This window comes from Lethenteron reissneri, chromosome 28 (genome assembly GCF_015708825.2).
Source record: "Lethenteron reissneri isolate LAM-NWPU_2019-01 chromosome 28, ASM1570882v1, whole genome shotgun sequence".
NCBI lineage: Eukaryota > Metazoa > Chordata > Hyperoartia > Petromyzontiformes > Petromyzontidae > Lethenteron > Lethenteron reissneri.
The window spans coordinates 1,203,341-1,226,581 of NC_083806.1; the positions used below are offsets into that span (position 1 = coordinate 1,203,341).

Sequence of the window (23,241 nt, forward strand, 5' to 3'; positions counted from 1 at the left end):
GGTGAAGCGGGGACGGCCCTGGAACGAGTCGCGCGTCAGTCGACGACGATTCACAAGGCCAGGAATCTGCACCGGGTCGCTCCTTTGTCATGGGCAACGTGCAGAGACGTCGTCATCATCATCACCATTAAAACATAATAGAGGGAGCAGTGGTTAGTGCACCACCACAGAAACTTGATGGCCTGAGTTCACTTCCCGGTCACGGCTAAGGCTAATTAGTGAGTGATATCTGAACGGGTCTTGGGCTTCCCCATTCGCCATCCAGCACGGTGAAGTATGGCCACACAACCCCACTATGACCTAAAGGCTATGGGAAGCCTTTAATCCAGAAGTGGGTTATTTTCCATTGCCAAAACGGGCTGCAAAATGTTGAGCGAGGTAGATCAATGGGTGAGAAACGGATGTCCCAAACGTCAAGATCAGCTCTCTGACGTGTTTGCAGGTTGGACCGTGTGACGTTCAGCATGAATGAGGAGCGGTAGTATAGCGGTTGGCACAACTGTGCTATGAAACCGGTGGCCCGAGTTCGATTTCCACTCATGACGATTATCTGACTGGTCTTGGTCGACTCGGCCTCAAATGAGTACATGCTGTGATGTGTAAACATGGCCACTGGGGAGACAAAGGCGGCTGGGCATAGTGCTGGCCACCCACCCCTACGCGTGCCGTTCCGGCCTTCATAGGTGCTTCTCGGCGAACAGCACTTTCCCCAACATTGTTAATGCTATACGGGGGATCTTTGTCTTTGTTCAGTATGATGTCAGACATTTTGCTCCGTGTGCTGGAGCCTCTTCAAGGAACCGAATTCCTCCCAGGGCATTCGGCGAAACGTCGGACATCGTTGCTGTAGCGAAGCAGCTCAACCGCAGAAACCTGTGCAAGTGCAGCAGCAGCAGCGCCGCCTCCTCCTCCCTCGTCGTCACGAGCACGCGCTCCGTGCCAAACCGTGACGCGGCATTGCCCGAAACGTCGCGTGGCGATGCCCTGCTGCCTCTCTCGGGCCTGCTTTAGACGAACGTGAGCCGAGTTCTTACTGAAGCAGACATCGGGCAGACGGCACCCCGAGCAGGCCTCTGTTGTTTGAGAGTGAGGGGGGCATCCCTGGGCACGGAGGGAAACAAATTCTGGAATTTGGCAATAACCCACCCGCTCCATCCTCCTCTCCACCCCCTCCACTCCCCCCACCCCACCCAGCAGAGGGCTCCCCATTCTCCCGGCTTCCACCGGCCCTCCTCACCCCCCCCCCCTTCACCTCCCCCCTTCCCCACTTCGCCTCCCTACACCCCCCCCCCCTTGTTTCTCCCCTTCCTACCTCCTCTCTCCCTTTCCTCCATGTTCTGCCCCCTTCTGTAATTAGGATTCTTGCCGAGTGATAAGATCAGTTGGAATTCCAAACGGACAAGAGTGGGGGGACAGGAGGTTGGGGTGGGTGGGGTGGGTGGGGGAGTTGGCGGCACATGGCGGGGGGGGGGGGTGTGTTTCGTGTTGCGTGGTGGTGCGGTTATTGTGGAGGGTGGAGGTGGTTGTTTGATGGGTGGGCGCGGGGGAGAGAAGGGGGCGGTGGTGTCGGTGGTGGTGGTCGGGGTAGTTTGGAGTAATGCGGCTGGGGGTAGAGAGGCGGTTGCAACCACAATTAGGATCTGCTCTACATAGCACGGGGCCTGCGTTACGCGCGGAGCGGTGGCGGCGAGAAAGAGCTGCCGCAGCAGCCGCCCATTATTGTGTGTGCGGGCGTGTGGGTGGCAAAGCCAGCGAAAGAGAGGCCCCTCCTGCCGTGGCGATTACGGGAAGCATTCTGCAGGCCCCCTCGCTGCTGCAGGAATTGTGGATACCACGCCGCCGCCGCCGCCCTCCGCCCCCTCGCTCCCACCACCACCCAGCTTACGCAACTCGTAATCCAGTTTCTCGGCTGTTAGCGATCATCAGCGCTGTTTATTCCCCGCTGTCCTTTCTCGGCGGGTTGCACGGCAGATTGCAGGAGGGATTTTCATTTGACAGGGGAGCTGCGACCACGGTGTGCTGACTGGCAGTGCACCGTGCCCATCTCCCGTCGCGGCAGGCAAAACAATGGAGCGAGTGGCGTGCGAGCGAGCGAGCCAGTCCACCCATCGCGTCTGGAAGGGTGGACGTGGCTCAGGATGCGGGAATCCGCATTGCGCGGCTCGCCGGTGGCGGTGGAGCCCCGCTCGCTTGCAGCGCCCTCGGGCTGTTGCAAGAGAACAGGCCGAGTATGCGTCGCTTATTGAAGAACACGGCGAGGGGTGTGGTGGGCTGTGTGTGTGCTCGGAGGCTCCCGGGCGTCATGTGTCGGTGGGGGTGTGGGAATGTTTGATGATGCCGATGATGGTGACGAGGTGCACATTCTCGGCTCTTACCAACTGTAAAAAAAAATCCGAATTGCGTGACATTTTAACCCCCCCCCCCCACGACGCCATTTTAATTGAGACGTGGCGCAGGAGAATAAAATTCTTAATCACAAAAACTTCCCAAAAATAAACACGTTCGCAAAAGAGAGGGCGCTTTGCGAAGGATGCGGTATCGCGCGGAAGGATCTGCAGCATCGGCTGCTATGGGAACGTTAGAGGAAAGAGACGATGTTTTTGTATAATCGTGATAATGATAAAATGAGAATCCACAGCGAGGAGACGTGACAAGAATCCAGAGCGCGGCGGCGGCGCCCGTGAGTGATAAAATTATTGTACGTGTGAGGACTGGGACATTTTATAGCTGACGGGGTGATGGGCAGAGGCGAGGGAGGTAGGGGGAGAGACAAAGAGGGAGGGGGGGGGCAGGGAAAAGGATGCGCGGGAGGGAGGTTTGGGTGGCGGTGGTGGCTGGGTGAGGGGAGGCAGCGTTTTTGAACTCTGCTGGGCTCTTTATCTCCTTTCCTGTCGCGGTGATTACGAGGCAGCTCACTGTAAACAGGAATCTTGGGTCATTCCAATTTTTAGTTCCCGAGGAAGCGAGGGAGCGAGAGAGACGGAGAAATAATTATAAATTCTTAATTTGAAATCGTTACTCAGGAAAGCCTCAATGGGTCTTTAAAAAGTCCTGTTTGGGGGTGGGGGCCTCTCGCTTGGGATTTTTCGGCCAATTCTTTTTGCGAAAAAAAACCTGCTCACAAAGAGGAATTGGCCAAACATCAGACGCGGGGCCCTCGGTGATGCTTTTGCTGGGTAAACAAACACACTGGAGTGGACTGCTGCACATGGAAAGCCACACATACCAGAGTGCCCAATGCTCGCTCCCCGGCAGACGGCCTTCCCATACTCCTGCCGGCTGTTTTGTCTATTACTCGCTCCACCTCAGTGCGCACATCGTCGTCATTATCATCGGCACAATGGCCGGAATCTCAGCGATCCTCATCGGTGCTGGATTCAAACGGTGCGCATGCCTTGTGCAACATCGTTACTTAAAACGTGGTGTACAGTATTGTGTTTGTGTTGGGAATCCCGCTGTGGTGTATTGGTGAGCACGCTCGATTCGCAAACCAGAGGCCGCCGGTTGGATTCAATCTCCTGGTGCAGCACTCGAAAAAAAAGTGGCCAAGTCTCATAAACCCCTCTGCCTCCATCCACCCAGCTGTGTAAATGTGTGCACTCATAGCTGGTCGATCGGCAGTTCTAGCATGTGGCGGAGAAGAGTAGGCCAAAGTGTCCTCCAGAATTTCGTTTTCAAAACTTTTAATTTGCCGTTGCACATGCAGCAGCAGCGCTTGATTGTCTGCTGAGGTCACACGGCCTTAACCGGAATTTGCACCACAATGCAAGGTCAAAGGGCAGAATGGCGGCGTGTTTCTCCAGGTGGAGGTGTCCACGCCGGGGTCATCGTGCAGTGGGATCGCTCCGTCCCTGGTCGTGTACCCTCCACAGTTATTTTTACACGTACTGTACTGCACCTTTGATTTGTTTTGACCTACAGATCAAAGTGCAGCCCCTGCAACTGCTTGATCACACCATTGCTGGCGGAAGGGCCTCCACTAGAGTGAGCTCTCGGGAGCCCCGTTTAGATGGCATTTCGGCCTCCTCTTTCAAGCATTTTTTTTAAACGTCATTTTTTTCCTTAAGATACCCTCATGTTGTTTTAGTTTTCGTGGCCTGAACGTGCAGCATCTTTTGACCTCTGGGCCCCTGCCTGCGCCGGGGTCAGCTCTGTGAACTTGAGCCGTCGGGAGGGAGAGAGGGGGGGGGGGCAGTTGAACGTAAGGGGCGACCTTGCAGCACGATTTATAAAAAGCACCCCAACAACGAATCGTGTCACGTCGAAGGCAATTTATTGTATCGCTTTGGAAGATGTGGCCTATGTTTGGAACTGGTCGATGCTTTGACACGCACAGATGTGGCTTATGTATGGAACTGGTCGATTCTTTGACACGTACAAAAAACTCGCGTGCACCCGCCACCACCGTGCCAGCGTGGATATAAAAACAGTTCCGTCAGTCTCGGTGTCGACGCCGTGAAGCTTTCTGGTCGTTTTCTCCCCTGTCTGCGAACGTGGACGAATGATCTGTGCCTGAATTAGTCCTCTTAATTGGATGATATTATTATGACGGAGTAAAGAGCCACTTCCTGATGACGCTAAGAATTTCCCACATCTTTAAATTGTCAGAAACGTTCTCAGTTTTGCAGCAGTTCCGAGCCTTCCTTGTCTACACAGCGCTGCATTACGAATGACGCAGGAATTCCCCCACATTGATGAATGTGACTCAATAATATACACACTTTGTGTTGTAAAACAGTTGGATCAATTTTGCAGTGTTCAACACGGGATGTTGCACAACATTTGCATAAGACTGAAGTCAATCAAAACTAATTAGTGCTCAATTTCAGTCAGATATTTAGTTTGACATAACATTGTACAGTACTGTAATGAACAGACGAGTTGGACCCCCTCTCATCCACGGTCACCTGGAGGACATTCATGGCAGATTTTGCTGTTTAGTCACGAAAATAAATCCTCTCATCCACCAAAAAAATATTGAAAGCAACTCTAAAGGCGCATCCCTCAAAGGTTGTTGTTCAAGCCACTGCTGGTGGAAGGACCTCCAACTCAAGAGAGGCCGTCTCGGGAGTATTTGGTCTACTTTTCCATGCTGGACCTTGGTTCTGTATTCTGTCTCGACACAGTGGATCCCTGATCCACGCCTGATGGTTCTGAAATAAAAAACGCTTAACAGGGTGAGTTTGCCACAAGTCACTCCTCTTTTCCAGGATAATACAAGATTCTGATTCTTCTTTGTGTGCCAGAATGTAGACTTTAGGATGTAGTGATTGAGGCTAGACCAACTCTCTAGTCGTGAATAATCGCGATTCCAGCCGTGGATTTGGCGCCCGAGAGGAACCACGGCCGTTTGCGGAAAGCGCGGATGATAGGTTGGGTTCGTTCTTCCGCACGACTTCAATTGCCGACGAAAAGTGCAGTGGCTGTTCACGGTTCACCAGTGCGTGGCGGATATCAGAGGAGTGGATATCGCAGGTCCTAAGTGGTTACATAATCGGTGGCAGCTCGCGAAGGCCTTCATCCAGCAGTGGGATTGACCGTGGCTGATTGTGATTTAATGAAAGGCAACAGAGTTGCAGATAAGAGTTACGTCCACAGTAGTTTGTGACCGTAATTGTTCTAATTTTACAACCCGGTTTTCGTGTCTGCGAACAAGTGCAATGTGTCTGGAGTATGCGAGAAGCGAGGGTAGAGGGAACGTTAGAAAGGCCAGAACAACACAGAGCCCGTGAGCAAATACGGGAGATCCCCGTTTAACACTAAGGAGAGGGGGAGCCTGTTGGAACACAAGCGCTGTTGGCGAGCACCCGTTACATGTGTGACAACGCCGCAGCCTCCATCGCTCGCTGTCGATTGCGAACCAATCGCTCAACACGGGTCTGCCCAACTCGCGTTGAAAGCGTTCAAAACATCAGCCCCGTATGTCCACTCTTGCCCGTCTGTAACGGGGTAGGATAACTCTCGTTAAGACAATCTGATATGAGGACGACTCCAGTGATTGAAGTCGTGTTGCTATGAGGGACTTGCCTTCTTGATGTCCGGTAACATTGATCAACGGGTTTAATACACAGTAGTAGCAGTAGGCTTTCGCGACCAATATAATCCATAATACAGCTTTTTTGGGGTTGGATTGCGTACTTATAAATGTACTCTAATTGTAAATGTTGTGCGTTTACTCTCCAACACACCGCTATGATGAACTAGTCACGAATTGGCACGTTTTGTTTTGCGTGACAAACCTTACTACCGTAATTGGCTGTGTCGGGTGGTGGCGGGCTTAACGACACATTTACACGATTTAACCCCAAAAAAAACCTCCCATGGATTTATCAACGTGTTTCCCCAAACTTGGGATACATAACCCTGGGCTCGGGAGAGCACCCTGCTTGGTGTCCCCGCCCGAGGCGCGCCCTCCCGGGCAAAGCCGCCAGGCGAGGCCGTGGTCTCATCGTGGCCTACAGAGACGCCGCCCCTTCCCCGCGTGTCTGGCCGTGACCGTGGCCGTCATTATCGCTCCATTAATTACTCCTCACTCTTGTACGGATGCCTGCAGTCACGAAAACTTCAAATCTAGATTAATTATTCCTCCTCTTCGACGAGGACACACGCGCGATGGAAAGCGTTACTCGGAGTCCATGCGTGTGCGTGGTTTTTCTTATTGGTCCCATTCTCCGCCGACAGGGGGTTGGGGGGAGACACACGCGTGTCATGACTGACTTTTAAACAATTTAGTTTCGCCAGGTAAGGCCCAATGAGCTCCGTAGCGACCTGGCTACGAATGATAGGTCGACAAAAATGGCTCATCCTGTCGACAATTATAGCAGTCAAATACTCTTCAGCCCGTGTTTACAAATGTGGAGTGGGGGGAAACCGGAGGACCCGGAGAAAAATCCCTGCGACCACGGGGAGAGAGACACCGCCAACTCCAAATATCCAGCAGCAGCGGGCGTCAGGGTCAGGATCGAACCGACGACCTCCTGCGTACCAGGCGAGGGAGTTAACATCTCAGAACAACCACCGCGGTGCCCCAATGCCGATCTCCCACGGTGTTGTTGGCTCAGACTGGGATCGAACCTGGGTGAGTGGCGTCAAGGGTCGGTCAGTGGCCGGCAGCCACGAGGCCCCAGCTACTCCTTCTCTCTCTCCCTCTCACGACGACACGGTGGGTGCTGTGTTTGCGAGCGCCTATTAAGGCTGCCACAGGCGCAGCAGGGGGCGGGGTGGCCAGAAGCCCCTCCGCCTTTGTCTCCCCAGTGCTGATGTTTACACACGCGCACTGTGCCTGGTACAGCACTCGCAGGAGTTGGTAGTAGTAGCATGGGGGTGGGAAGAGTTGTGGGGTAGGGGGGGGGGTGTGACAGAGGACCTCTCGCTCACCGTGTTAGTGATGGGGTCGTTTGACCATACTTCACCAGTCTGGGTGGGTTGGTGCAGTAGCAGAGGCTCAGAACTGGTTTCAGACATCGCTCGAATCAAGGTCGCCGGATTCGTAGCGCCGTGTGCCCTAACCACTGTCCCACCGCTCTCTCTCACACACAAAGGCAAAGATCCCCCGTATAGCCTGCACAGCCTATTGGGGCAAGTGCACCTTGTGGCGTTACCCCGGAGATGCCATAGCGCCCCGGCTCTCGCACAATGTCCGTGACGCAGTCACGTTTCGTCTGTCGATGGTCGGCGATGCGGCAGTCGACTCATCTCGATGACGGAGGCTTGTGTTGCTTCCGAAACGTCGTGATTTAATTTATTTTAATTTTTCACCTACGGGACTTTACCGAAAAAAACCAAAGAGTATGACTCCTTGTAGTCACGAAAACTTCAAATCTAGAATAGACACCACGAGCTGCACGCGATGCACCACCACCACCACCACGGTGCGTACCGTGAGCGTTCGGGGTTTCGGGGCAATCGTCCATCGCCGAGTGGCACCGATGTCGGATTGATTGCTACCCCAGTTGCGGAGTTAAGTTACACCCCTGGTAAAAATAGTGTCCCAGCAATAAAGTATTTAATTGCCTCGGCTCATTTTGTATTATTTGGTGCCCCGCGTCCCGCCATCAGGATTAGTTGCTGCTGTAAGGCCGGCACTGCACACGAGGGGGTGGGTGGCTAACACCACGCCCGGTCGCCTTTGTCTCCCCAGTGACGATGTCGAGTCGATCTCGGGGTGGCCCAGGACCGGTTCAGATAATCGTCACTGATCTCGGCCGGGTTCGTAGCGCTGCGCTACCGCTCCCCATTCACACAAAGAGCACAAGAGACAAAGATCCCCCGTGTAGCCTTAACAGACTGTTGGGGCAAGTGCTGTTAGCGAAGCGCACACACACACACTCTCGCCCCCACTCTCACACACACGCACGCCCGTACAAACACGAGCACCCCCCCCCCCTCCTCTCTGTACTGGGCTCAGTGGGAGTTTGGATAGCGCGCTCTTTGAAGACAGCCGCTCTGCCAACAGCTTCGAGGGAGGGGCAGGGTGGGGGAGGCTTAAGCAGAGCAGCCGAGCTTGTTTGCTTGTTTTAAATTCCTCCTTGATGGGTTTTTATAACATTTTTTTTCTCAACCTCTCTCTCCCTCCCTCTCTCTCCCCTCTCGCACAGAGACCACAGTGGTTCCTGTGTAGGGGTAGCCGGGTTAAACCTTTGCACACTGCTGCTTCGCAATCCACCGATCATTGTGCGGAATGGTAATGATGACGAGGATGATTTGAGCGATCGTCGTGATGATGATGATGATTTGAGCCCTTGATCGATCCGTTGCAGCGTCGTCTTCTCGCCTGCTGCTGCCACCGCGGCGGCCATGTTGCTACTCAGCGTCGGGCTCGTGATGTTTTAGCCAGCAGTGGATAGACCACGGCTCGTGACGACGATGTGGCCCCGCCTGTGGGACCCGGCAACGAGGTCCTGCACGGTGAAAGAGGGCCCCTCCCCGCGTCGTGCTGGTTGTGCGTGGGGGTTATTTGACCATACTTCACCACGCCGGTCGGCGCCGCGGGTTGTTGGCGAGAGACCGGATGCGGCGGGGCACAGTGATTCGCACGCTGCTGTGAACCCGGCGACCCGGGTTCGATACCCAGCAGCGGATTACATGAGTGGTAGCTGATATCTGAACCAGTGCTGGCACCCCTCCACAACAACAAACACCCACACTGACCATCGTATGTTGGCCGGCCGTAGCCAACTGTGCTAATTGGAGGTGTACTATGGCCAAGCGATCCTTGTGACCCACACGGTGTGGGAGGACGTTCATCCAGTAGGACATTCATTTGGAGTATTTGGCTACCGCTGTAAATTGCCACTTGATGATAAGCCACTGCTTTGAGCTATCATTTGTGGCCAGGTAGCTTCTAAAAAGAGCTGCATAAACCTCAGTAGGCCTTACCTGGTAAAATAAAAAAATTGTTTAGTTTCCTGCATTGACAAAGGGCTGCACATGCACACGTGTGCAAGGATCGGGCCTGAATGTTCTCAATGCACGTGGATTGAATCTGTTACGAGAGGGGCCTGCGGTTGGCGTGTCACGGGTTCCACCGTGTCGGTTTTACACCGGCTGCAGCGGTGGTGTCTAGTCGTCCAGACATCTGCACTCGGCGTGCCTGTGGGGCTCGGGGTGATCTTTTGAACGTGCCAAGCGTTGTGTGGTCACATTCTGCCTCGGTTCTCGACCACGTGCTAGTTTCAGGCGACAGCTCTCGGCGAAGTCTCTTTCGGAGATCGTCACCGGATCGATTCGCCCGCCACTGCGCGCGTCGCGGTGCCGAAAGCGGGCGCTGCAGTGGCGAGATGGAAACTCCCTCGCCTGGTATATAGGAGGTTGTGGGTTCGATCCCGACCCTGATGCCTGTATATTTGGAGTTTTCATGTTCTCCCCGTGGTCGCGTGGAGTTTTTTTTACGGGTCCTCCGGTTTTCCACTCCCAGATTAAGAATCAAAATGCGTTTAGAGTATTTGGCTGCAATGCATTTCCACGCGATAAGCCACTTCGTCAAGCTATCATTTTGTGGCCAGGTCGCTTCTGAAAAAGAGCTACATAGCTCAGTGGGCCTTAACTGGTAAAATAAAAAAATAGTTTTATAGTTTAGTATGGCCCCGAGCCTTGCTACGTGCCGGTTCAGCAGACACCGTACACTTTGTGCCAAAGTGTATGGCTCCCTGCCGTGCGTATTAACGCCAAGGCATCGCTCCTGTGGCCTGCGACCAAATCCCGCGGAACAGGCCCCGTCCTGTCGCATCTCGGAAGCTAAGCAGGTCTGAGACCGGATGACGCTTGGATGGGCCACCACACGCGTTCGCTTGTTACAGGCTGCGGGCCTACGCCGTTGGCAGCAGAGGTCGGGCAGCGAAATGTACATCTATGCTGCCTGCTTTCACCGACCCGCAATGGCCGGGATTGGGAAGTATGGCCAAATAACCACCAGGACCCAGAGGGCGTGGGGAGGCCCTTATCCAGCAGTGGATTGACAAAGGGGCCGTGCGTGTGCATAGCCGTGTGGCAGTTCTTCTCAACGGCCCCCTCCCGGTAAGACAGTGGGTGCAATGGTCACGAGTAGAGTTACATTGGTGAGAGGGTTATTGTTGGGATTGTGGTCCGCGTTGAGCGTTGCGTTACGAATAGGGTTATGCCGTGTGTCATTGTTATTCGAGCTGAGCTGTCATCCCGCTGTCCAAACTAATCTGACTCCTGGTGATTATCGGTTCGACTGTTCGACTCGTCGGAAAACGTGAAAATTGTTGTGAAATAAAGTCCACGTGTGCCGCTGGATGGGAGGGTGGGGCTTGGTGACATCATCTTTGTCATCGCGCTGTGTGTGGCTTGTTGGGGGGTTTCCTGCCTTCGGGAGGCGGGATGTGGGGGTCAAACCACCGTGTGTAAAGGGAATCGAGTTGATTGACCAGAACATTTTTTGTGGTGAATCTATTTTTAATCAATCAATTGCATTGACGAATCGTCTCGTCTATGAACAGTGTCAGAGTGATGGTTACAGTGGGGGTTTGTGTGACCGCTGTGGTCGGAAGAGCAGGGCTCGCGATCGTGACGGGCGGGGGGGAAGTCGCACACGACTCTGTGGCATGGACAGCAAACCAGCGCTGCTCCACGTGTTCACGATCGTGAGTGACGACGAGGCCTCTTCAAAATAATAACAGGAGGCAGAAATGACCACCGAAGTACACCGCGGGCGTGTTTACGTGCCGCTATATTACTGCAGGATTGTTATTTTCATGTATTAATTTTTTATTTTTATTTGTCTGAGCCACATTTCACCACCCCTCGCCCCTTTCAGTGGAGACTGGAAGAGCGCATGAGAGAAGGGAGAGTGATTCGGAGTGAATGAAAGCGGCAATTGCTCAGCGAAGAAGTGCCTGGATAACCAGAACGGCGGGGTGTTCGTGGGTGAATGAACAACGGAGTGAAACAGACGAGAGAGCAGCACGGCAGTACTGATGAGAATGAGCGCTGGCAGGTGAATGAATGAGTGTGCAGTTGTAAGTGAATCATTGACCGCGCGAGTGAATTTCATGAACGTCTCCAACGGGTTTTTGCTCCACGTGCATGGAGCTTCTTCAGGATCTGATTCGAGCAAGCACCCTTTTCCCCTTGATTACTCGGCATTGCCAGGCTGATGCTGGCGGCATTGCCAGGCTGATGCCGGCGGCATTGCCAGGCTGATGCCGGCGGCATTGCCAGGCTGATGCCGGCGGCATTGCCAGGCTGATGCCGGCGGCATTGCCAGGCTGATGCCGGCGGCATTGCCAGGCTGATGCCGGCGGCATTGCCAGGCTGATGCCGGCGGCATTGCCAGGCTGATGCCGGCGGCATTGCCAGGCTGATGCCGGCGGCATTGCCAGGCTGATGCCGGCGGCATTGCCAGGCTGATGCCGGCGGCATTGCCAGGCTGATGCCGGCGGCATTGCCAGGCTGATGCCGGTTCTTGATGCGCGGCGATAGGTTCGGCACGGGGCGTGAAACGTTGGGTATCGCGCGGCGCATCCCTGCACGGCGGAATGTGACGCTGTATGCATGTTGAACTTCTTTCGCACCGTACGTAGCCAACCGTGCTAATCGGAGGTGCTGTGCTGCCCCCCGCGCCGTGCAGGTTCACCCGCTGTCGCTGTGCGTGAGCACCGAGGACGAGGAGCTGCTGGACTATGGCTGGGTCGGCGTGGTCAAGCTGGACAGCCCTGAGCTCAACATCCACCCCTGCCTGGACGTCCTCGGCAAGGTGAGCGAACGCGGCTGCCCGACGCAAACTATCAACGATGAACACTTTTTTATTTGACCAGGTAAGGCCCACTGAGCTGCACGCAGCTCTTTTTCGGAAGTGAACTGGCTATCACAAATGATAGCCCAACCAATGAAGTGGCTTATCATCGTGAAGTGTATCGTGATGTTGAGTAGCCTGACGTTTAAGGCGATGGCCCCCCTTGTTCTTCTGAACCGACACAGAGAGGGGCAGAAACAAATGAGCGACAAAGTCCGCGGTTGCCCTTTGCACTGAGTGGCTTCGAGAGATAACTGGAATTTTGTAAGAAAGTTGACAAACACACCAGCCATTGAAGTGACTTAGGAGCCGGTTCACTGTTGGTAGACACTGAGCAGTCAAACAAGCCCCACAAGGGAGCGTTAATGATTGATGCCGTGGCTGGGCTTTTTCAGTCCCGGGCGCTTGAGTTTTGGGGAGGAGGCTTGCTGCTTGTGTTCGAGGTACTCGCTAAAGTGCCTGTCGAGTGGATGTCAAACAACACTGCCGCCACGTAGGCCCACCGCCAGGCCGGTGCTTCCGACCAGTGATGAAACACGTAAAATGTACGTACGTTGAACGTCTTCCGCGCCTCGTGTAGCCGAACGTGCATGAATCCGAAAGGCTGTGAGAAATTTTGAGTTCAAGTTTATCAAGTTTATTTTTGTTTAATCGGGTGATCAATTCGAGAGACTAGGGGTGAGGTCTCATTTGCAAGAGTGACCTGGGGACAATTTGCCTGCCAGGCGGCGGTGATAATTGCTGCTGCTGCTCCTGCCGTGTGTAATCCCAACGGAGTCATTTGCGGTGTGATTTATTTTTAATCTGGGAAATTTGGAGCGTGACGATTATGCGCGTACTGGGTTTCCAAGTCTAATACGTCGGTGACGTTTTGTTCATCCTATGGCCCTTTTCTCAATCCACGTGGTGGGGAGCTGTGAAGCAGGGAGCATAGTACATAGTACAGCCCAACAACGGATGTTTGCTACGCTGCCCTCCGCTGCACACAACGCAGCGGCGGCGGTGGTGGGGTGGTGGTGGTCTATCGGAGTGCTGCCTGGGCTCAACGAGGCTTGCGAGACGTTGACGGGTCGGGCGCTGCTTGTCAGTGATCACCGCTCGGACGTCGAGATCGTGATGATTTCTGTGTTGTGTTTTGTAGAGCTGATTTTTGTTGTTGCGTTGAGCTAGGACCCACGTCTGACGAGCGAGAGAGTAACGGGGGGGCGAGGTCCTTGCCTTCAAAGATCTGGCGGTTCAGCATGGCTCTGCTGATGAGACACTGATTGTTGAAACCACTGCAGAGTTTTCCTACATTAAATCGACTGCAAGGAGAGGTGGGGGAGAAGGCGCGAGCGTTCTCCACGCCCCTGTTCGAGGAGAGGCGAGAGTCGTTTTAATGGTGGGACGGTGGTCGGTAGGCAGGCCGCAGGCGCGTGCGTGACGGCCGCGCGTGCGCGTCGCGAGCCCCGAGTGGCCCCGTGAGAGCGGGCGGATGTCGGCGGTGTCGTCATTCCGCCAGCAGCATTGGGGAGCCCGCGCGCTCATAGCGTGCGTGGCCCGTGTGTGACTGTGTGTACCTCTGTGTGACCTCTGTGTGTGTGACTGTGTGACCTCTGTGTGTGTGACTGTGTGTGTGACTGTGTGTGTGACTGTGTGTGTGACCTCTGTGTGTGTGACTGTGTGTGTGACTGTGTGTACCTCTGTGTGTGTGACTGTGTGTGTGTGACCTCTGTGTGTGTGACTGTGTGTACCTCTGTGTGTGTGACTGTGTGTACCTCTGTGTGTGTGACTGTGTGTGTGACTGTGTGTACCTCTGTGTGTGTGACTGTGTGTACCTCTGTGTGTGTGACTGTGTGTGTGTGACTGTGTGTGTGACTGTGTGTACCTCTGTGTGTGTGACTGTGTGTGCGAGAGAGCGGTGGTGTAGCGGTTAGCGCGCTGCGCTACGAATTCGGCGACCGGCCTTCGATTCCCGCTCACGGCCACCATCAGTGACGATTATCTGAACCGGTCCTGGGCCTCCCCTAGGTCGACTCAGCCTCAAACTAGTACCTGGTGCGCTGTGTAAACATCGCCACTGGGGAGACAAAGGCGGTCGGGCGTGGTGCTGGCTACCCACCCCCTCGTGTACCGTTCCGGCCTTCATAGGTGCTCGCTAACAGCACTTGCCCCTACAGTCTGTGAGGGCTATATGGTGGATTTTTGTCTTTGTGCGAGAGAGTGAGGGAGGGAGAGTGGAGAGAGGTGGGGGAGAGCGTGGAGAGAGAGAGTGAGTGGAGAGTGTAGAGAGCGAGAGAGTGGAGGGCAGTGCCGTGAGTTTGTGAGTGAGAGAGTGTTGAGAGAGGTTGGGGGAGAGTGCGCTGGCCTAGAGCTGTGTGCGAGGGTGGATCGGGGAGAGTTGCGGGAGAGAGGCAGGGAGAGAGAGAGGGGTGTGAGGGAGACAATGATGGTGTGTGGGGAGGGGGCGAGTGTGAGAGGGTGAGAGATGACGAGCGAGTGTGTGTGTGTTCGAGATGCTCGCTAACAGCACTTGCCCCAACAGTCTGTTAAGGCTACACGGGGGATCTTTGTTTGTTTGTGTGTAATTGGGGAGCAGCGTGGCACATCAGTGGCAAATGACATTCGAACAAATGCCGAGCATCCCCCACCTAGGTCAACTCTGCCCATGGAAAAACATCATCGCAGGGGAGACAAAGACGGCCGGGCATGGAGCTGGCCACAACCATCGCCTCGTGTATACTGTCCCCGGCCTTGATAAGTGCTCGCTAACATCATCTGCACCAACAGCATGTAGAAGGCCACCCAGTGGATCTTTGTGTGTGTGCTCGCGTGTGTGTGTGCTCGTGTGTGCTCGTGTGTGTGTGCTCATGTGTGCTCGTGTGTGTGTGCTCGTGTGTGAGAGAGAGGGGAGTGTGAGAGAGACGCAGGGAAAGAAAACAAAAAAACTGAGAGGGGCCTCGGGCCATGAAGCGCAAACTGGTTCCGGGCAGTTTCCCCTCTCTCCAATGCGTTCTCGCGCAGTTATTGTAACTGCGACCTGAAACGTCTTTCATCTCGTTCTGCTTGGCGCGCACGCACACACACGCGCGCGCACACACGCGCGTGCACGCGCGCATGGACACACACGTACGCGCGCCCCGCGCGCACACACGAAAACAGTCACGCACAGCGCACATAATTATCCACAAAAATGCGCGTGCGCTTTCCGCGAGCTCTCGCACGCCGGCGGTGGGGACGGCGGGGCTCACTAATCGTGGGATCGTGAGCTCGAATTCCGGCAAAGCAGTGGCAGGGGGGGGCAATTTTGCGAGGCCTATCATCATGGGGAGACGCTGCCACGGCGGTGTGATGGCGAGCAGCGCGCGGTGGGGCCGCCGGTTAGGTTCCCATCTCCCGGCTCGGCAGTTGAAATGGTGGTGGGGAGCGGGGGGCAGGTTTCTCACCATTCACCTCTGTCTGTTCGGCCACGTTAAAATGGGGTTAGCCCCTACAGTTAATCAATCGGCAAAAAGTTGCGCGCGGCGGGGTCGAGCGTGCTGAGGTAAAGTGTGCTGGGGAAAAGCGTGCTGGGGTAGAGTGTGCTGGGGTAGAGTGTGCTGGGGTAAAGTGTGCTGGGGGAGAGTGTGCCGGGGTAGAGTGTGCTGGGGTAAAGTGTGTTGGGGTAAAGTGTGCTGGGGTAAAGTGTGCTGGGGTAAAGTGTGCTGGGGTAAAGTGTGCTGGGGTAAAGCGTGCTGGGGGAGAGTGTGCTGGGGTAGAGTGTGCTGGGGTAGAGTGTACTGGGGTAAAGTGTGCTGGGGTAAAGTGTGCTGGGGTAGAGTGTGCTGGGGTAGAGTGTGCTGGGGTAAAGTGTGCTGGGGTAGAGTGTGCTGGGGTAGAGTGTGCTGGGGTAAAGTGTGCTGGGGTAGAGTGTGGTGGGGTAGAGTGTGCTGGGGTAAAGTGTGCTGGGGTAGAGTGTGCTGGGGTAAAGTGTGCTGGGGTAAAGCGTGCTGGGGTAGAGCGTGCTGGGGTAGAGTGTGCTGGGGTAAAGTGTGCTGGGGTAAAGTGTGCTGGGGTAAAGTGTGCTGGGGTAAAGTGTGCTGGGGTAGAGTGTGCTGGGGGAGAGTGTGCTGGGGTAGAGTGTGCTGGGGTAGAGTGTGCTGGGGAGAGTGTGCTGGGGTAAGTGTGCTGGGGTAAAGTGGGCTGGGGTAAAGTGTGCTGGGGTAGAGTGTGCTGGGGTAAAGTGTGCTGGGGTAGAGTGTGCTGGGGTAGAGTGTGCTGGGGTAGAGTGTGCTGGGGTAGAGTGTGCTGGGGTAGAGTGTGCTGGGGTAGAGTGTGCTGGGGAGAGTGTGCTGGGGAGAGTGTGCTGGGGGAGAGTGTGCTGGGGGAGAGTGTGCTGGGGTAAAGTGTGCTGGGGTAAAGTGTGCTGGGGTAGAGTGTGCTGGGGTAGAGTGTGCTGGGGTAGAGTGTGCTGGGGTAAAGTGTGCTGGGGAAAAGTGTGCTGGGGTAGAGTGTGCTGGGGGAGAGTGTGCTGGGGTAGAGTGTGCTGGGGTAAAGTGTGCTGGGGTACAGTGTGCTGGGGGAGAGTGTGCTGGGGTAAAGTGTGCTGGGGGAGAGTGTGCTGGGGTAGAGTGTGCTGGGGTAGAGTGTGCTGGGGTAGAGTGTGCTGGGGTAGAGTGTGCTGGGGTAAAGTGTGCTGGGGTAAAGTGTGCTGGGGTAAAGTGTGCTGGGGGAGAGTGTGCTGGGGTAGAGTGTGTTGGGGTAGAGTGTGCTGGGGTAGAGTGTGTTGGGGTAGAGTGTGCTGGGGGAGAGTGTGCTGGGGTAAAGTGTGCTGGGGGAGAGTGTGCTGGGGTAGAGTGTGTTGGGGTAGAGTGTGCTGGGGTAGAGTGTGTTGGGGTAGAGTGTGCTGGGGGAGAGTGTGCTGGGGTAAAGTGTGCTGGGGGAGAGTGTGCTGGGGTAGAGTGTGCTGGGGTAGAGTGTGCTGGGGTAGAGTGTGCTGGGGTAGAGTGTGTTGGGGTAGAGTGTGCTGGGGTAGAGTGTGCTGGGGTAGAGTGTGTTGGGGTAAAGCGTGCTGGGGTAAAGTGTGTTGGGGTAAAGCGTGCTGGGGTAAAGTGTGCTGGGGGAGAGTGTGCTGGGGTAGAGTGTGCTGGGGTAAAGTGTGCTGGGGGAGAGTGTGCTGGGGTAGAGTGTGCTGGGGTAGAGCGTGCTGGGGTAAAGTGTGCTGGGGTAAAGTGTGCTGGGGTAGAGTGTGCTGGGGTAGAGTGTGCTGGGGTAGAGTGTGCTGGGGTAGAGTGTGCTGGGGTAGAGTGTGCTGGGGTAGAGTGTGCTGGGGTAGAGCGTGCTGGGGTAAAGTGGCTGGGGTAGAGTGTGCTGGGGTAGAGTGTGCTGGGGTAGAGTGTGCTGGGGTAGAGTGTGCTGGGGTAGAGTGTGCTGGGGTAGAGTGTGCTGGGGTAGAGTGTGCTGGGGTAGAGCGTGCTGGGGTAAAGCGTGCTGGGGAAAAGCGTGCTGGGTAGAGTGTGCTGGGGTAGAGTGTGCTGGGGTAAAGTGTGCTGGGGGAGAGTGTGCTGGGGTAGAGTGTGCTGGGGTAAGTGTGTTGGGGTAAAGTGTGCTGGGGTAAAGTGTGCTGGGGTAAAGTGTGCTGGGGTAAAGTGTGCTGGGGTAAAGCGTGCTGGGGGAGAGTGTGCTGGGGTAAAGTGTGCTGGGGTAGAGTGTGCTGGGGTAGAGTGTGCTGGGGTAAAGTGTGCTGGGGTAAAGTGTGCTGGGTAGAGTGTGCTGGGGTAGAGTGTGCTGGGGTAAAGTGTGCTGGGGTAGAGTGTGCTGGGGTAGAGTGTGCTGGGGTAAAGTGTGCTGGGGTAGAGTGTGCTGGGGTAGAGTGTGCTGGGGTAAAGTGTGCTGGGGTAGAGTGTGCTGGGGTAGAGTGTGCTGGGGTAAAGCGTGCTGGGGTAGAGTGTGCTGGGGTAGAGTGTGCTGGGGGAGAGTGTGCTGGGGTAGAGTGTGCTGGGGTAAAGTGTGCTGGGGTAAAGTGTGCTGGGGTAGAGTGTGCTGGGGGAGAGTGTGCTGGGGTAAAGTGTGCTGGGGTAAAGTGTGCTGGGGGAGAGTGTGCTGGGGTAGAGTGTGCTGGGGTAGAGTGTGCTGGGTGAGAGTGTGCTGGGGTAGAGTGTGCTGGGGTAAAGTGTGCTGGGGTAGAGTGTGCTGGGGTAAAGTGTGCTGGGGGAGAGTGTGCTGGGGTAGAGTGTGCTGGGGTAGAGTGTGCTGGGGTAGAGTGTGCTGGGGTAGAGTGTGCTGGGGTAGAGTGTGCTGGGGGAGAGTGTGCTGGGGTAAAGTGTGCTGGGGTAGAGTGTGCTGGGGTAGAGTGTGCTGGGGTAAAGTGTGCTGGGGAAAAGTGTGCTGGGGTAGAGTGTGCTGGGGTAGAGTGTGCTGGGGGAGAGTGTGCTGGGGTAGAGTGTGCTGGGGTAAAGTGTGCTGGGGTAAAGTGTGCTGGGGGAGAGTGTGCTGGGGTAAAGTGTGCTGGGGGAGAGTGTGCTGGGGTAGAGTGTGCTGGGGTAGAGTGTGCTGGGGTAGAGTGTGCTGGGGTAGAGTGTGCTGGGGTAGAGTGTGCTGGGGTAGAGTGTGCTGGGGTAGAGTGTGCTGGGGTAAAGTGTGCTGGGGTAAAGTGTGCTGGGGTAAAGTGTGCTGGGGGAGAGTGTGCTGGGGTAGAGTGTGCTGGGGTAGAGTGTGTTGGGGTAGAGTGTGTTGGGTAGAGTGTGCTGGGGTAGAGTGTGTTGGGGTAGAGTGTGCTGGGGGAGAGTGTGCTGGGGTAAAGTGTGCTGGGGGAGAGTGTGCTGGGGTAGAGTGTGCTGGGGTAGAGTGTGCTGGGGTAGAGTGTGTTGGGGTAGAGTGTGCTGGGGTAGAGTGTGCTGGGGTAGAGTGTGTTGGGGTAGAGTGTGCTGGGGTAGAGTGTGCTGGGGTAGAGCGTGTTGGGGTAAAGCGTGCTGGGGTAAAGTGTGTTGGGGTGAAGCGTGCTGGGGTAAAGTGTGCTGGGGGAGAGTGTGCTGGGTAGAGTGTGCTGGGGTAAAGTGTGCTGGGGGAGAGTGTGCTGGGGGTAGAGTGTGCTGGGGTAGAGCGTGCTGGGGTAAAGTGTGCTGGGGTAAAGTGTGCTGGGGTAGAGTGTGCTGGGGTAGAGTGTGCTGGGGTAGAGTGTGTTGGGGTAGAGTGTGCTGGGGTAGAGTGTGCTGGGGTAGAGTGTGCTGGGGTAGAGCGTGCTGGGGTAAAGTGTGCTGGGGTAGAGTGTGCTGGGGTAGAGTGTGCTGGGGTAGAGTGTGCTGGGGTAGAGCGTGCTGGGGTAGAGTGTGCTGGGGTAGAGCGTGCTGGGGTAGAGTGTGCTGGGGTAGAGCGTGCTGGGGTAGAGTGTGCTGGGGTAAAGTGTGCTGGGGGAGAGTGTGCTGGGGTAAAGTGTGCTGGGGTAAAGTGTGCTGGGGTAGAGTGTGCTGGGGTAGAGCGTGCTGGGGTAGAGTGTGCTGGGGTAAAGTGTGCTGGGGTAAAGTGTGCTGGGGTAAAGTGTGCTGGGGTAAAGTGTGCTGGGGTAAAGTGTGCTGGGGTAAAGTGTGCTGGGGTAAAGTGTGCTGGGGTAAAGTGTGCTGGGGTAAAGTGTGCTGGGGTAAAGTGTGCTGGGGGAGAGTGTGCTGGGGTAGAGCGTGCTGGGGTAGAGCGTGCTGGGGTAGAGCGTGCTGGGGTAGAGTGTGCTGGGGTAGAGTGTGCTGGGGTAGAGTGTGCTGGGGTAGAGCGTGCTGGGGTAGAGTGTGCTGGGGTAGAGTGTGCTGGGGTAGAGTGTGCTGGGGTAGAGCGTGCTGGGGTAAAGTGTGCTGGGGTAAAGTGTGCTGGGGTTAGAGTGTGCTGGGGTAGAGCGTTGCTGGGGTGGAGCGTGCTGGGGTAGAGCGTGCTGGGGTAGAGTGTGCTGGGGTAGAGTGTGCTGGGGTAGAGCGTGCTGGGGTAAAGTGTGCTGGGGTAAAGTGTGCTGGGTAGAGTGTGCTGGGGTAGAGCGTGCTGGGGTTAGAGCGTGCTGGGGTAAAGCGTGCTGGGGTAGAGCGTGCTGGGGTAGAGCGTGCTGGGGTAGAGCGTGCTGGGGTAAAGTGTGCTGGGGTAAAGTGTGCTGGGGTAGAGTGTGCTGGGGTAGAGTGTGCTGGGGTAGAGCGTGCTGGGGTAGAGCGTGCTGGGGTAAAGCGTGCTGGGGTAGAGCGTGCTGGGGTTAGAGCGTGCTGGGGTAGAGCGTGCTGGGGTAAAGTGTGCTGGGGTAAAGTGTGCTGGGGTAGAGTGTGCTGGGGTAGAGCGTGCTGGGGTAGAGCGTGCTGGGGTAGAGCGTGCTGGGGTAGAGTGTGCTGGGGTAGAGCGTGCTGGGGTAGAGCGTGCTGGGGGTAAAGTGTGCTGGGGTAGAGTGTGCTGGGGTAGAGTGTGCTGGGTAGAGTGTGCTGGGGTAGAGCGTGCTGGGGTAGAGCGTGCTGGGGTATAGTGTGCTGGGGTAGAGTGTGCTGGGGTAGAGTGTGCTGGGGTAGAGCGTGCTGGGGTAAAGCGTGCTGGGGTAGAGCGTGCTGGGGTAGAGTGTGCTGGGGTAGAGTGTGCTGGGGGTAGAGCGTGCTGGGGTAGAGTGTGCTGGGGTAAAGTGTGCTGGGGTAGAGTGTGCTGGGGTAGAGTGTGCTGGGGTAGAGTGTGCTGGGGTAGAGTGTGCTGGGGTAGAGCGTGCTGGGGTAGAGTGTGCTGGGGTAGAGTGTGCTGGGGTAGAGCGTGCTGGGGTAGAGTGTGCTGGGGTAAAGTGTGCTGGGGTAAAGTGTGCTGGGGTAAAGTGTGCTGGGGTAGAGCGTGCTGGGGTAGAGCGTGGCTGGGGTAGAGTGTGCTGGGGTAGAGTGTGCTGGGGTAGAGTGTGCTGGGGTAGAGTAGTGCTGGGGTAAAGTGTGCTGGGGTAAAGTGTGCTGGGGTAAAGTGTGCTGGGGTAAGAGTGTGCTGGGGTAGAGTGTGCTGGGGTAGAGTGTGCTGGGGTAGAGTGTGCTGGGGTAGAGTGTGCTGGGGTAAAGTGTGCTGGGGTAAAGTGTGCTGGGGTAGAGTGTGCTGGGGTAGAGTGTGCTGGGGTAGAGTGTGCTGGGGTAGAGTGTGCTGGGGTAGAGTGTGCTGGGGTAGAGTGTGCTGGGTAGAGTGTGCTGGGGTAGAGTGTGCTGGGGTAGAGTGTGCTGGGGTAGAGTGTGCTGGGGTAGAGTGTGCTGGGGTAAAGTGTGCTGGGGTAAAGTGTGCTGGGGTAAAGTGTGCTGGGGTAAAGTGTGCTGGGGTAAAGTGTGCTGGGGTAAAGTGTGCTGGGGTAAAGTGTGCTGGGGTAGAGTGTGCTGGGGTAAAGTGTGCTGGGGTAAATGTGTGGTGTGCTGGGGTAGAGTGTGCTGGGGTAGAGTGTGCTGGGGTAGAGTGTGCTGGGGTAGAGTGTGCTGGGGTAGAGTGTGCTGGGGTAGAGTGTGCTGGTGGTAGAGTGTGCTGGGGTAGAGTGTGCTGGGGTTAGAGTGTGCTGGGTAGGTAGAGTGTGCTGGGGTAGAGTGTGCTGGGGTAGAGTGTGCTGGGGTAGAGTGTGCTGGGGTAGAGGTGCTGGGGTAGAGTGTGCTGGGGTAGAGTGTGCTGGGGTAGAGTGTGCTGGGGTAGAGTGTGCTGGGGTAGAGTGTGCTGGGGTAGAAGTGTGCTGGGGTAAGAGTGTGCTGGGGTAGAGTGTGCGGGGTAGAGTGTGCTGGGGTTAGTAGAGTGTGCTGGGGTTAGAGTGTGCTGGGGTAGAGTGTGCTGGGGGTAGAGTGTGCTGGGGTAGAGTGTGCTGGGGTAGAGTGTGCTGGGGTAGAGTGTGCTGGGTAGAGTGTGCTGGGGTAGAGTGTGCTGGGGTAAGTCGGTAAGTGTGCTGGGGTAGAGTGTGCTGGGTAGAGTGTGCTGGGGTAGAGTGTGCTGGGGTAGAGGTGCTGGGGTAGAGTGTGCTGGGGTAGAGTGTGCTGGGGTAGAGTGTGCGGGGGTAGAGTGTGCTGGGGTAGAGTGTGCTGGGGTAGAGTGTGCTGGGGTAGAGTGTGCTGGGGTAGTAGAGTGGCTGGGGTTTAGAGTGGCTGGGGTAAAGTGTGCTGGGGTAAAGTGTGCTGGGGTAAAGTGTGCTGGGGTAAAGTGTGCTGGGGTAAAGTGTGCTGGGGTAGAGTGTGCTGGGGTAGAGTGTGTTGGGGTAAAATGTGCTGGGGTAGAGTGTGCTGGGGTAAAGTGTGCTGGGGTAGAGCGTGCTGGGGTAAAGCGTGCTGGGGTAAAGTGTGCTGGGGTAGAGCGTGCTGGGGTAAAGTGTGCTGGAGTAGAGCGTGCTGGGGTAAAATGTGCTGGGGTAGAGTGTGTTGGGGTAAAATGTGCTGGGGTAGAGTGTGGTGGTGTGCCCGCCTCTCCCAAGATGTCCGGCTGGCTTGGAAGAGTTGGCCCAAAACAGAGCTTCCTCCAGAGGGTGGCCCTCTGTTGGGCTCCCTCCAATCGAGGCCCCTTCCAGCAGCGGTGGCGCGAGCGAGCAACTGCAGGGCTGCGCCTTCACCGACAGTTGGCCTCGTCAAGCGATGGCACCGCATGCCCACCACCCCGAACCATGGCACAGCGCTTCGCGACGTCGCCGCCACGGTGGAGAGATGTTAACTACCTCGCCTGGTATACAGGATGTCGTCGGTTCGATCCCGACACTGACGCCTGCTGTATATTTGGAGTTTTGATGTCTCTCCCCCTGTGGTTGCGTGGATTTTTCTCCGGATCTTCCGGTTTTTCACTCCACATTTAGAATCAACATCACGCGTTTAGAGTATTTGGCTGCTATAAATGTGTCTACACGACAGTAAGCCACTTCGTTGAGTTATCAATTGTGGCCAATTCGCTTCTGAAAAAGAGCTATATAAGTCGGTGGACCTTACCTGGTAAAGTTTACAGTTTTAGTTTAAGTGTGGGGTGCACAGTGGCTCACAGCGGCCAGAGTGCTCGCACCCATGGCGATTCATGGCCTTAATTGGCCCAAGAAGACCACT

General features: G+C 56.0%; 1 protein-coding gene across 4 annotated transcripts in view; it reads left to right on the forward strand.

The window, feature by feature from the left end:
* Positions 1 to 11,321: 11,321 nt before the first annotated feature.
* The window catches only part of LOC133348750 (AT-rich interactive domain-containing protein 1B-like), a 62,994-nt gene continuing 51,074 nt past the window's right edge, over positions 11,322 to 23,241 (forward strand). For all 4 annotated transcript variants that reach the window (XM_061561706.1, XM_061561707.1, XM_061561708.1 and 1 more), the window contains exons 1-2: positions 11,322 to 11,458; positions 12,092 to 12,217. In XM_061561706.1, coding sequence (XP_061417690.1) covers positions 11,393 to 11,458; positions 12,092 to 12,217 — 192 coding nt within the window. In that variant the 5' untranslated portion in view covers positions 11,322 to 11,392. The remainder of the gene's footprint in view (positions 11,459 to 12,091; positions 12,218 to 23,241) is intronic.